General features: G+C 39.7%; 1 protein-coding gene across 1 annotated transcript in view; it reads left to right on the top strand.

Annotated features, from left to right (window-relative positions):
• pcsk5a (proprotein convertase subtilisin/kexin type 5a) overlaps nucleotides 1–14,307 on the top strand; it is a 39,367-nt gene that overhangs the window by 17,327 nt on the left and 7,733 nt on the right. Inside the window, exons 20-29 of the mRNA XM_037691984.1 lie at nucleotides 149–285; nucleotides 2,518–2,718; nucleotides 2,863–2,931; nucleotides 3,075–3,117; nucleotides 3,285–3,427; nucleotides 8,313–8,513; nucleotides 10,097–10,180; nucleotides 10,272–10,470; nucleotides 12,287–12,504; nucleotides 12,684–12,926. Of these exons, the coding sequence (XP_037547912.1) occupies nucleotides 149–285; nucleotides 2,518–2,718; nucleotides 2,863–2,931; nucleotides 3,075–3,117; nucleotides 3,285–3,427; nucleotides 8,313–8,513; nucleotides 10,097–10,180; nucleotides 10,272–10,470; nucleotides 12,287–12,504; nucleotides 12,684–12,926 (1,538 nt within the window). The remainder of the gene's footprint in view (nucleotides 1–148; nucleotides 286–2,517; nucleotides 2,719–2,862; nucleotides 2,932–3,074; nucleotides 3,118–3,284; nucleotides 3,428–8,312; nucleotides 8,514–10,096; nucleotides 10,181–10,271; nucleotides 10,471–12,286; nucleotides 12,505–12,683; nucleotides 12,927–14,307) is intronic.

Raw genomic sequence — 14,307 nt, 5'->3', positions numbered from 1 at the left:
ACTCACTCATCTACATCTGTGTAAATGTGCCATATGTTGCATGCTGGGATAGAAATAAGCTCTACTCATTTACAGAGTCATAATTTATATGTGTTGATTTTTCTTGTTTTGATTGAGGTTTCTTTTTATTTCCTTTCTTTGCCTTCAGATCTCTGGATGAGGGCCGTTGTTTGGTGACATGTGCCAAGGGCAAGTACCAATCTGGTGGGCTGTGTCACGTGTGTGACCACACCTGTGCCACATGTGTAGATGCAGGACCTGCCAATTGTACTAGCTGTGACACAGGTAAGGAAGAAGTGCAGGCTGTGTGTTGGACAGATAGCTGACAAATCAAATGAAGAAAACTCTTATGACTTGTTGGGGCAGTATGTCATCATAGTTTGTGGCCAGCTTGTCCTCTTAGATAAAGGGATCACAGCAATTTATTTTATAGTTGTTTGGAGTGATGATCTTTCTCCTGTGATAAAACATTTCTCTCCAGGTTGACAGTGCCTCCATCTGTTGGATGTAAAAGATTACTGACTGGTCTCATGAAGATGAGAATCAAATATCTTGACCTTTGCACTCAACCCATATGAACACCTGTGGGAGAATTTACAGTAATACATTAGATCTCATCCTATCCATACAAACAACAAATTTACAAATCATTTATTCTAAGTGTTTTTTCATCTTTCCAACAGAGGTCCCAAGATGGTCAAAAGAGATAGCTTATCTGTCAGTCCAACAGTTCATTGAGGCTCTTAGTTTTTCCTTAAATCGCTTTGTGTCAACCTGGAGCGTGATGCAGACCAGAATGATTTTCCATCACTTAAATACAGTGCTGTATGTAACAGCACAAAAAAATACATAAAATATTTCCAGAAAATACAAATTATGAAGGGTTTTACAGATGTTCATGATATTAGTGAAAGGTGCAGTTGTGATTTTCATGGTAAATATTGAGAAATAAAGAGCAGCTACAAAAAAAAACCTTGCATTTTCATCACTTGTCTGATTCCTGTTGCCACAAAGCTTATAATACTCTCCATTTGTCATGTAGTCATCCTACACACAACCATCCAATGCTGTCTGGCCACGCTTTCCTCCGTCACAACCTTACAGTCTCCAATCTCCCTCAGGTTTCCTCTTCTACACAGAATGTAGTTCACCTGCGTACTCCTTCCTCTACTCTTGTAGGTCACTCTAGGTTCCTCCCCCTTTAGGAAATATGTGTTGACTACAGCCACTTCTATCAAAAAAATCCACCACCATCTGTTCTTCCTGGTTTCTTTCCTTGACACCAAACCTACCCATCACTTTCTCATCTCATCTGTTTCCTTCATCAACATGTCCATTCAGGTCTGCACCCATCACCACTCTCTCCTCCATGGGAATACTTTCTATCACTTCATCCAGATCCTTCCAAAATGTATCTATCTCCTCTATGTCACATCCAACCTGTGAGCTTTTAGAGCAGTGGGTGCCAAATGTGCCATATGGCTGGTGTCTGTGACTCATTACAATCCATACTGATATTGCAATAACAAAAGATTTTCAGTAATGTACATTATATTGTCATAGTCTTTTACTAAATTTATTTATGGAGCTCAGAAGTAAAATTTATTCTTAAGAAAAAGGTCCATGGGCAGCACAGTGGTGCAACTGGTAGAGCTGCTTGTCCCTCAGCGAGCAGGTTGCCCTGGTTCAAATCCCACTCTGGGCGCCTTTCTGGGTGGAGTTCGTATGTTCTTTCCGTGCATGCGTTGGTTTTCTCCCGGTACTCCAGTTTCCTCCCACAGACCAAAAACATGCATGTTAGTCTGATTGGTAACTCTAAATTGTCCCTAGGTGTGAGTGAGAGAGTGAATGGTTGTTTGTCTCGTTTGTCTCGTTTGTATTTTAGTAAATACTTGAATCCTTATTTTATTTTGTAGCCTCGTGAAAATGAGATAAGCCTAAAAAGGCTAGACTCAGCTGTTTTGAATTATTAGTTGTGTGCTAAAATTTGAGGGGTATTTTAGCTTTTGACCTTCTAAAAGGGGAAAAACTAAAATATTTGAACTTTCATTCTTTATAAGACAGTAACTATTGTTCAGGTTAGAGAGAGTCAGAGGTTCTTTATTTGTCGTTCTCACCACATGTGGTACATGTGGTGGAATGAAATTGTGTAAACAGGGTCCCAGTTACATCCAACAATAAAATGTAAAAGAAAAACGGTAATAAGATCTAAGATATGAACTAAGAAAAACGCTAGCTAAAATATGCTAAGCACTAATAGCATAAAAACAATATGCTGAACAGCAGCACAAGCTAAAGCACCAACTTTAGAGGTTTGTGTTTACAGTTTTTCATCTAAAAATGGGAACAGCAGAGGTTTTTGTCACTTCAAGTGGCTCATTTTAGATTGTTTTGTGTAAAGGCCATTGAAACTTAAAACATTAAATAAATATAAAAAAGTTTTTATGCATTACCCTTATTAAAACTCAAATCTAGTCAAGATTACACATTTACCGGTATTTGTGTTTTTCTCTCCAGATAAGTTTGGGATGGAGCGTTACCTGCATAAAGGCATGTGTCTGGACACCTGTCCTGAGGCCTTCTACCACACCACTGAGAGCACCTGTGAGCCCTGCTCTGAAAACTGTCACGTCTGCACCAGCCACAACCACTGCTTGAAGTGCAACTCTTCTTACTACGTGTCAGATGGAGTGTGTGTCAAGCAGGAGTGTGGAGAAGGTAAACAAGGGCACAGTATTTTATAAAGACAGGATTGTGTGTGTGTGTGTGTGTGAGACCTTTTGCACATCTCAAAACATCTTTCTTACTCATTCCGATAGGTTTTCTCACCATGTCCACTTTGTCCCTTGTCTGTGCTTTCAGGAGAGGTGGAGGATCCAGATTATGACGACTGCATGCCTTGTGAGGAAGGCTGCAGGAAGTGTGTTTTGTGTAAGTCACAGTTCAGCAGCTATAATAACACGTTCTCAAAACGCTTAAAGAGGACAGAGCTCTCGTGTCAGACCACGTTCAGAGGGTCTTCCCAGTAGTTCCTGTTTGAAAGGAGAGCTGAGTATTTTGTGTGCTTTCAACAGATAACCCCAGGCACTGCCTGTCCTGCACCGAGGGGTTTTACAAGTAAGGCTGTGTGCCTCTCTGTCACCCTGTGTGATATCACCACTGTACTCTGCCTTTCATTTCACTGCTGTCTCATAATGAAAAGGCTTCCCTTTTTTTGCTGGAAGAGCAGAGTGGATTTCTGTGCATGTGCGACTGCAGGTATTAACTGCTGCTTTTATTATTAGCTTTCAGGATGGCTGCTACAAATCCTGCCCAGCCAAGACATACAGCATGGAGGAGGAGATGACCTGCGCTCCATGTGACGACAACTGTGTGAGCTGTGATCAACATGAGTGCTACTGGTGTGAGACTGACCTCTTCTTATCAGGTAAAGCTGATGCTATTGCTTTTGCATACAAACTAAAGCTGTCAACATGCATTATTGTCACACGCTGTCAAGAAAGTCCACTAATCCTGCAATCATCTGAGTGTGTTAGCTAATTGTTTCATAAATCACTAGACAGAATTTATTGGAATTATCACAAGTAATCACTTGATGCACATCTGCAGCTAATTAAGCTTTGGAGTGAACTCGATTCAAGATGGCCACTACAGCTAATTAATAATAGCAATCATAAAAATTGCTATAACAATACATTTTAGAGATATTGAGCAAAAAAATTGGTGTATTATTATTATATGCATATTAAATTTTACACCACGTGGGAATGCTAGTTTAATTTTAAATGACATTGGGTTTTTTTCTTTTGAAACATTTGTACATAATTTTTCAATGGTAACACTTTATCAAGTCTGACAGAAGGTCTAATTTTAATTTATAACTTTAAAAAATTGTCCTGAGTCAGGTAAAATTGTGAAGAGAAAAAAGTCGAATTCAAAATTGAAAAAAAAAATGGTTTAGTCTACTGCAAGTGTAGTTTAATTCATGAGAACATTCAAAGATTTGCATTATAACTTTATTTTACCTGACTGTTTTTTCACTTGTCTCTGTTATGACTTTAAAACATACAGTTGATATCCAGATCCTCATTGTATCAGGGGAAGTATAGATTTTAAAATTATCATTTAGATTGAAAGAAAAACTTGATGAAAGAAGTCTCTGTGTTTAGCTTTTATATTTGTAATGTTCACAATGAGCTATCTTTTGCCTTTGAGTTAAAAGAAACAATGTTGTTTAAGTAACATTAATCCTCGTGGGACAGCAGCTTTGTCTTCTTTGGAATGAGGAAGAAGCTTTAAGATACAATTCATAATTTAGATTACATTTGAATTGCTTGAAGGTGTAGTGAACCTGATCTGACCCTGATCTGACCCTGATGACCTCAAATCTATCAGATGGACAGAGACTGTTATTTCATTGATCTGAATACAGTTTGAGCCATCTGGTGACTTTCCTTCTTGAATTAATCAAGCAGAAAAGACAATTTTATAATCATCACTGTTTTACAAATGTTTGATAATCAAATTGTGTTAGTTCACTCAATGCTTACAGGTTGAAGAGAACTACTCATTTTTATTTTACATAAACAGTAAGTAATGATTTTTATTCCTCATTCAAAGAAGAAATCAGGTTAATATGCATTTCTTGATTTTCTGTCTGAAATGAGCCAAGCAACGTAAGTATGTGAAAGTTGAAGCTTCGGTCAACTAAATGTTTACTGAAAAAGAAATGTCATGTTTAATCTTTACAGAAGATACAGAAGAGTTTGACTCCACGAAGTCTGCTTTTCAGCAATAATCTCTCTGTCAGTTGTTAAACAAACTCATTCTCTGACCTCGACTTTTGATAACACCTTACGTCAAAAACCACACCTCTTTCTGGTCCATCCACGAATCAGAAAGCTCTAAATTGACCCGGAAGTCAACTCATTTAAAATGTGGCAACTTCCCGGTTCTGTTAGAGTCTGGAGAGTCTGGGAAAGAATTCCAGAGAGTTCCAGAGGCTGAGGAGATGAAGAACTAGAGAGTTGCTGGAGTTGAAAGATTCTGTTAGAGTCTGAGAAGTTCTGAAGAATGAAAGGAGTTCAGAGTTCTTGGGTGCAAACGCGTTCAGGATGATCCAGAGACGTTTTGGGATTATGACTTCTGTTTGAACAAACCACGCACGACTCTCGAAGGATTTCAGCTGCTCTCAACGGAGACGCTGAAATAGTCGGAAGGATTCTATACCGAGCTGATCTACGTCGACCAGGTAACAGTTTCTTCTTCGACTAAAGTGTACCGGAGGCAAGCTGAGATCTGATGAAGCGTGCACGTTCTGGACAAACAGATTAATTCCCTCACACATCTCTCTGTAAGATAACTCCATTTCATCTTAAAACTCTCCTCTTTCTCATAAAATCAGTACAGATATTTTAGAAATATCTGAAGCAAAGTCCTCGTTCACCGCAGAGTGATCGATGTCCCTTTTCTGTGAAACTTGTCTGTTATTATTTTCATATTTTGCCAAATTAATGTAAATGTTTGATGTTAAACTTTGATTCTGAAAATAAATGACCGCATTCATTTTGATGGGTCAAAGATAAATAACGTCTCTCGTTACATTTCTGTTAAATTCAATGCACGACATTACACAGTCAGAAAGATGAGGAACTCGTGAATATATTGTATGCATATATATCTCATATATTGTCATACTACAACTAGTGGCACGTACCTACGTGACTACTACAAAGGGAATCAATAATTGCACTCAATGGCAATTAACTCATCATGATGAAATGTTATCTATGGTAACAAGTTTGAATGCAGTAAAGAACTGAACTACAAAGTATGAACAATACACTTAGGTTGCAGTTTTTGAAAATGTTTACTGTTATAGTTTTGAGACAAAAGGATTAGACTTTTGCTGGTTAAGAACTGTATAATAAAGAGTAATAATTTGTAGAAGATAAAAAAAATAATGCTCCAACTCTTATAACCTTAGGTAGGATGGTGTTATCTCACAAACAAACATTAAATGTCTTGCATTTGTGAAGGAATGAATATTGCTCGCAGCCTTTGATGCCAGAGATTTAGACAAAGATCATCTTGTGTTGAGAACTGGCCCATTTGGTTAAGCCTGGAAAATAACATAATGACCTTTTTATGCAATATCTTTCATGATCTGTTAGCAATTGGAATATGTGTTGAGGATGATATTCAGCTACTACCAAACCAGACTTTAACTCAAGATTTGTAAAATGAATTGAGTTAGACCCATTTTTGTGTTGGCTAAGGTTGATTAATTGTATCGTCTATCTGGGGAAGTGGTGGCGCAGAGGCTAAAGAAGATGGGCCTGTGATCGGAAAATCGCAGGTTCAACTCCTGGTACCGTAAACATAAAAAAAATGTGGGTGGGAAAAGGTGAATCACCCACACCTGCCTCCACCCTCATTTGCCCCACTCTGGGCCCCTGAGCAAGGCCCTTAACCCCCACCATCTGCTCCCTAAAACAGGTCTCGCTTGAAAATGAGTTCTCGTAGCTCAATGAGACTTCCAGTATAAATAAAGGGTAAATTTAAAGAAAAGACTCCAAAAGTTAACAAAGTGCATATATACATTAAAAAATTACTTCCTAAAAGTGCATTTAAAACCCATTCAGTTATTTATGAGCTATTTTGCTTATGATGCATACAAGCACCCCCCCACTCCCACCCCACCCCCCACAGACAAAGGCAAAAACATTATCCCTCTGCCACTGCCTTCATAGTTACCTCTTAAAATTTAAAAACTTGTAAGTAGTGATTGAAAACCGAGACATAGGGCTTTAGTATAAATGCATATCTGCTGTACCCATTCATGTCACTTAATTTTGTGTGGTCGTTATTCCTGTCTTCAATTTTAATAAAAAAATTTTTTTTGGGCTGCTCCTTTCTTCTGGAGTTGCCACAGTGAACTAAACAGCAATAAGACTTGGCAGTTATTTTTTACGCTGGGTGCCCTTCCTGACGCAATCACAGACCACCGAGCTACCACTGCCCTCTGTGTGGAGCAGACAGCTGCTATCTAGGGTGCCTGGGGGAGCAGATGGTGGGAGTTAAGGGCCTTGCTCAAGGGCCCAGAGTGGGGCAAATGAGGGTGGAGGCAGGTGTGGGTGCTTCACCTATCCCACTCACATTTTTATGTTGTCAGTACCGGGAGTTTAACCAGCAATCTTTAGATCACAGGACCATCTTCTCTAACCTCTGTGTCACCACTCCCCTGTTCATGTCATCAAAAAAAATGCAAATTGAAGTTTTTGGCATCATCATGCTGTGATCTCTAGCTCTCACTGGAGTGGTGCACAGCCAAGTTTGAAGCAGCTGGGATGAGAAGCAGCATCTCCAAATATGAGGCCTAAGGTCCTCAACTGGAAAAGGGTGGATTGCTCTCTTCATGTCGAGGGTGAGTTTCTGCCTCAAGTGGAGGAGTTCAAGTATCTTGGGGTTTTGTTCACGAGTGAGGAAGGAATGAAGCATGAGATTGACAGATGGATTGGTGCAGCAGCTGCAGTATTGCGGACTCTGTACCGGTCCATTGTGGTGAAGAAGGAGCTGAGCTGTAAGGTAAAGCTCTTTGTTTACTGGTTGGTCTACATTCCTACCCTCATCTATGGTCACAAGCTGTGGATAGTGACAGATTGTGGATACAGGCAGTTGAAATGAGTTTCCTCTGCAGGGTAGAGGATTCACCCTTAGAGATAGGGTGAGAAGTTCAGTTATCTGGAAGAGACAGAGTAGAACCGCTGCTCCTCCACAACGAGAGGAGCCAGTTGAGGTGATATGGGCATCTGGTAAGGATGCTGCCTGGGCACCTCCCTAGGAAGGTGCTTCGGGCATGTCGGACTAGGAGAAGATCCCAGGAAAGACACAGGACATGCTGGAGAGACTTTGTCTCTCAGTTGGCCTGGGAACGCCTTGGAATCCTCCCATAAGAGCTGGAAGAGGTGGCTGTGGAAAAATGTCTGAGCCTCCTTGCTCAAGCCACTGACCCCACAACCTGACTTCAGAATAAGTGGAAGATGATGGACAGATGGATGTTTTTGGGGTCAGTAAAGGACTGCTACCTCAGTGCAAAATTTTTCTTCCACTTCAAAGACCTTCAACCCTAATTGATGTGCCATATTTCACATAGCTTCATTTGCAGCAACAAAAGGCCTTTCTTCTCACATATACAGTAATACTGTAAACACATAACCACCAAAAACGGTGAGCTTTTCCAGGGAATGTGTTGCATACATATTAAACTCTTATCTCACACAACATAATCTTTTCCCTTTTTTATCTCCCAGAGGGGAAGTGTGTCTCGGTCTGTCCTGGTGGTTTCTACGGCAACGAAGAGTCCAACGACTGTGAGGAGTGTCACTTGGACTGTACAACGTGTGTCGGCCCCGAGGACAGCGACTGTCTGTCGTGTGAGGAAGGACAGGCGCTTGATGATGGGGAGTGTGTGCCCAAGGATGACGTCTGTCCTGTTAAGACCTTTCTCAGTGGTGAGACTAATAACATATTCCGCTAATCTAAATGTCTGGCCTTAATGAAGCAGGGATTTGGGCACTTTCAGAGGGGCAGCAAAGAAATGCTGGAGGGTAATTGATGTGTGTGCCACCATCCCTGAACTTTGCACCAACTTCAGTTCTCGAAGCAGACTGAACGTCGGACAGATACTGGCTGTAGCATAATTGACTGTATACGCTGAACTTTTTCTTCCCTCCATAAAACAACATGACAATTAGTTTGAGGCAAGAGATCTTAATTATAGGAGCTTTATTAACTCGGACAGGGGTGCATAGGTTATTAGCACAAGCGCTCAAGATGAAAAAGATAAGTTTTTCTTTAAGCCCAACATTTTTCAGTCAGGTCATCTGGACAGTTTCTTTTTTTTGTGCTGAAAAAAAGAATGCCCCCTCCTCCATTGCCGGTCCTCTTCTTTGTTGACAGTCATGTCAAACTGGTTGAAAACAACAAAGTCCATGCTCAATAATCCAGGTATAAAATCCAACATTTTTCAGTCAGGTCATTGGATTGTATACCTGGATACCTGGATTATTGAGCATGGACTTTGCTGTTTTCAACCAGTTTGACATGACTGTCAACAAGGAAGAGGGCAGACAATGGAGGAGGAGGCATACCAAAGAGACCATCTTATCACAAGCAAAACTGGTTTGTTCCACTTTGGAGTAAGCTGTTGGGGGAATAATCAGTTTTGTTTTGTATGTCCTTGACTGATGAAGCCTTCTGGATCGAAGGTGAAACGTTTCAGTACAAAAAAAAGCAACTGTCCAGATGACCTGACTGAAAAATGTTGGATTGTATACCTGGATTATCGAGCATGGACTTTGTTGTTTTTCTTTAAACTTTAAATCTTAGGCACAACAAAACTTCTGATTTAAAATAGATGTTTTCAATCACCGATGGATCACCTATCCTTGACTGCGAGGGTCAAGAAAATATTATTGCTCAAGTGTCTGCTAAACATATATCGACACATGATTGAAAACAGAAAGAAGGAATTAGCCTGCCAAATGTTTCAAACAATTCCTGGCAGAACTTTAAATAGATGGTCTGGTCATTTTTGAACTGATGTTATGTTAAATAGGTATCAACTTTATCAGCTCTGACATCAGTAAGATGAAAAGGGCAAAAGTCTGAAAACGTTTGACGTTTCAAAAACAAAAAGCCCTTATTTTACGAGCTATTCATATTCATATATTTATATATCTATTAAGACTTTTGCCTATTTCTCCATGACTACTAACGTTACTGCTGATAAGTACCAGCTACTGATAACTATTTGACAGAGCACTACTTCAAGTTCAATAATCAGGCAGTTACTGCCCATTTCTTTGATCTATACAGAAACCAAAATGTAAAAACTGTCAAGTTGGAGTTTACCTGAGTTATCTTGGTGTTTTCTTTCTTTCCTATTCTGTTTATAATCTTTATCCTGAGTCCACATTAAATCAGGAATGTTTACCATGAGCTCATTTTTCTTTTACTGCATGTTTTGTGCTGAAGCAAGACGTTGCATTGCCACTAAGGTTCTCCAACAATCCAAGTGCTGTTTCTCCTCTAGATGATGGTGAGTGTGAAGACTGTCACCCATCCTGTGAATCCTGCTCTGGACTGGAGAAAAACCAGTGCCAAACATGTGGAAAAGGTATTTTAGTCACTTATGATTTTAGACCTGCAGTTTAGTGTTGTCACGTTTTCTGAGCGGTGATGTTTACTTGCTGCTTCTCCTCCTCCAGGGCGATTTTTGACTACGCAGCAAACATGTGTGTCAAAGTGTCCAGTGGGCTTCTTCGCCAGTCGGCAGAGTGGTGTGTGTGAGGCTTGCCCTCAGGGCTGCTTGCAGTGTTTCAGTGCGCAGCGCTGCAGCCGCTGTCAGAGCTTTCCCAAAGCTCTGTTTTTCCTGCAAAATGGGCAGTGTGTTCCAGAGTGCATCAGGTCAGGGGTGAATCTTACTGCACTAATACATTTATGTACAGGTATACTTACCTGCTGTATTTCAGCTCTTACTTTTTAGTGATTGTTGAAAATAATTATTGCTGTAATTTGCATATATTGAACATCAGGTGAGATGCTTGAGGAACACAAGCTGAACATGCCCAAAATAAAATGTTAACGGACATATTTGTTGCCATGATTATAACTAGAGATGGGGCCGATTCGATCCAGTATTGGTATCGGCCTCCGATACCAGCAAAATGTACGTATCGGATTTTCCAATCCACCTGCCAATATTTCTGATCCATGCATGTCTGTGGTTGCGCTGCATGTTGGCCTCAAACTATGGAATGGATTTCCTGAACGGCAGCGTGTCTCATGAACCCAGAGTAATAAGACCCACCTCACATTCAGGAAATCCAGTTCATAGTTTGCAGCCAGCTACAACGCGAGTGCTGAGTTAGCAGCACTGTGGCTAACAGCTAACAAACTTTTCATCGAAACATGTCCGCTGTGCGGAAGTATTTTACACTAAACACCACAAAACAAGACAGCAACGTGCAATGTCTGCAGAGCCATAGCGCCACATTAAATAGCGGTAAAGTTAGTTTTACAATGGACATTCGAGCTCCGTGGCTTCAGTGGGGTGCTGCTCTTTGCTCAACCCAAAACAAGCGACTCGACACTGACCAGCCACGTCCAATCTGCCCCACTCAGTCTGCCCGTCTCCGAGGAGGGACAGACTGAGCGTGGCTGCCCCAAATCAGACTGCCTGCTTCGGATTGAACAAGAAAAAGACATCGCTGAAACCACGGAGCTCAAATGTTTACAGAGAAGTTGCTAAACTTCATCATAATTAATGACCAACCACTATTAGTTGTAGAAAACAAAAGATTTCACAGCTTGATACTTGCAGCCAAGATATAGTTTACCCTCCAGGAGATATTTATCAGTACAACAGTAGACAATCATAAAAAACATATGATTTGAAAATTATAAAAAAAACAAAAACAGCTACATTATATAGTGATGTAAAATACTAAAAACAAGAACATGTCTGTTGGTTTATGCATGAACTTAGCAGATGTTTAAAGCCATTTAATATTTTATTTGATTTAATTCATTTATTCATTCATTTAAATGAAACAAAAATTTTTTTAAATCATCAAAAAGAAAATGTTGAATGAAAAGAGTGCAGAAAGAAGAAAAAATTCTTATATCTGCCCCTTATAAAATATAAAACAACTTTAAACAATCACTTAAATTAATCACTTTAATATCCACTTTAAAGCTCGGAATAAAAAGAAACATGTTTTGTGTTAGCAGAATTTAATTCTAACTATAAAACTTATCTAACATTAATAAAACTTACCTCAAGTTGCCTTTTTGGACACGCATGCATATATTTGTACAAATTGTACTTGAGAGGAGATTATTACAGCCTCATATAAAATCACTGATGATCATGATATCGGAACTGGATCGGTATCGGCCGATACTCAGATCTAGGTATCGGGATCGGATCGGAATTTAAAAAAGTGGATCGGTGCATCCCTAATTATAACATTTACTTTTATTTATGCAAATGAAATGTACCATTCTCAAAATTGGCAGACTTTGCCAAAGCTCCATTAGCTCTGACAGGACAGTTTAAAAAAATGTTAAGATGGCTTAAAAAAGAATTTGAAAGACAAAGTTAATGTAGATCTGGGCTGCTTGTTTAATTTCAGCAGAATTTAGGCAAATCAGTGTGCAGTATATGTGCACAACTTCAGTGTGCTGTTCTGACTACTGATCTTTTTTGTTGTCTCCATAGGGGTCACCCTGTAGGCCAGCTGTGTCATGCCTGTGCACTTGGCTGTGCCTCTTGTGAGGGGAACGCCACTCACTGCCTAACCTGTGAAGAGCCTCTCCTCCTGCATAACCACCAGTGTGTGGAGGAGTGCCCTCCAGCACATACCGTCCAGGAAGGGGAGTGTCATCAGGGGTGCTCTCCACCCTGTCGAGAGTGCAACCAGGCTGGGCAGTGCACAGGTATAGAAGCACAACACCACCCAGCTCTTAATCCTGTGGGTTTAACAAATGAAAAAAATGTAATGATTTATACGTTTAAAAAAATATTATCTTCTCTGTCTCCTTTAAAACATTTAGAGCACTTTCACTGTGTTGCAAGAGTTTGTGACTCAATTTAAAACAAGTTTTTCTTTGTTTAGCATGCGAGGAGTATCACTTTCTCCATGAGGGTCTGTGTGTTCCTAGTTGTCCTGAGAGTTTTTTTGAGGATGACCAACAAGAGGAGTGTGTGCGTTGCCATGTTGACTGCGCTTTATGTGATGGCCCGAACAGCGATGACTGCGATGCCTGCATCGACTCTGAGGCCACCCTGCACAATGGAGCCTGTCTGACACCCTGTCCCTCTCATACGTACAGGGACACTATGACAGGAGAGTGTGAAGGTAGAGCAAACATCGCACAGTGAAAAGCATGCAAGGAAAGTTCACCAGTCTGTTCAAATGGTATGGAATGTTGGGTTAATCAAAAAAAGAAAAGAAAAGAAAATGTGTTCACCTATTTTAAATGAGCTCAGATTATGACAAAGACTGCTCTATCTTTTTTTTTTAATGATGCTGTGTTTTCAGTCCTGTGGCGTGCCCTTCCTGCCTGTTCTCATCTCTGCTTTGCCTCAGTGTGCTTCTTGACTTTGGCTCAGATTAAAATAGCTGCGTTCCTCCGATGGTTAACAGGCAGCTGTCAAATGTTAGAAATGCACAGTGATGCTAACGACAGTTCCCAAGAGAAAGACGCACTGCTTTTGGTTTTGTTTTCCCAAAATGAAAAAAAAGTACAGAGGATGATGTGTTTCTCACAGAAAAATGTTGTAAGCAGTGCCTGCTTTAGTTGTTACTGAAAGCAGCTGCCACTAGAGATATGTTGCTATTCTACAAAAGTGAAGAGAGATTTTCTTGTAGAAAATATTTTACAGGTCTATATTTAAATTCCAATGTGCAGATGTGGTAAAATGCACATTTCAAAACATCTTTACCAAATATCGATATAATTATGGTTATATTATGTGCCAAAAGCCAAAGGAGGAAAATGGTTTTGCCTATGATTGTCTGTTACCAAAGTGCCGCATGAACCAATGGACAAATTTTGTTGAAAATCACAGAAAGTATTTATTTAATGCACCTTTCGAACTGATTAAATTTTGGAATCAGCCTCATTAAAGATGGCTGCCACAACTTTTTTTATTGAATCATTGAACATACAGAACAAGTGAACACAATAACAGAATAAATGACAAACTAAGATTCCAATGATACATATAAACGTAAAAAAAATCTACTGTCATGCCTCCTAAATTCAACATATTCTTAAACAAATTATCATAAAAACCATCATAAAATTAAATTTAGGTATGGCTGCCACAACTAACTTGACCTTAACAAACAAAATAGAAATGGTTTTAATTCTGTCGAATTCTACAGACACTGCGCTAAAGTTTGCACTGGTAGTTGCTGAGACTGATCTCCAACAAATATTTTGAGTGCTACCTGATGGTGCAAGAATTTTGTTAAAAAATTGCCATTGACTATTTGATGTCAACTCTGTAAGCAAAACATTGCAATTCAAGATGGATGCCACAGTCAATCGAACATAGAAAACACAAAAATTATGACAATTTGGTCAATTATACACAAATTGTCCGAACATTTTGCTAGACAGTAGCTCAGTGTCATGAATAGCACATAATCAAATTAAAAAATTAACTCATCGTTCAAGATCTCAGTTTAAAACTTCAGATTTAACTGTTGGAGTCAGCCATCTTAGCCTATT

Source organism: Nematolebias whitei, chromosome 18 (assembly GCF_014905685.2).
Source record: "Nematolebias whitei isolate Nwh7 chromosome 18, NemWhi1, whole genome shotgun sequence".
Taxonomy (NCBI): Eukaryota; Metazoa; Chordata; class Actinopteri; order Cyprinodontiformes; family Rivulidae; genus Nematolebias; species Nematolebias whitei.
Note: the sequence above shows the minus strand (reverse complement) of the source record. Positions and strands in the feature narration are given on the sequence as shown.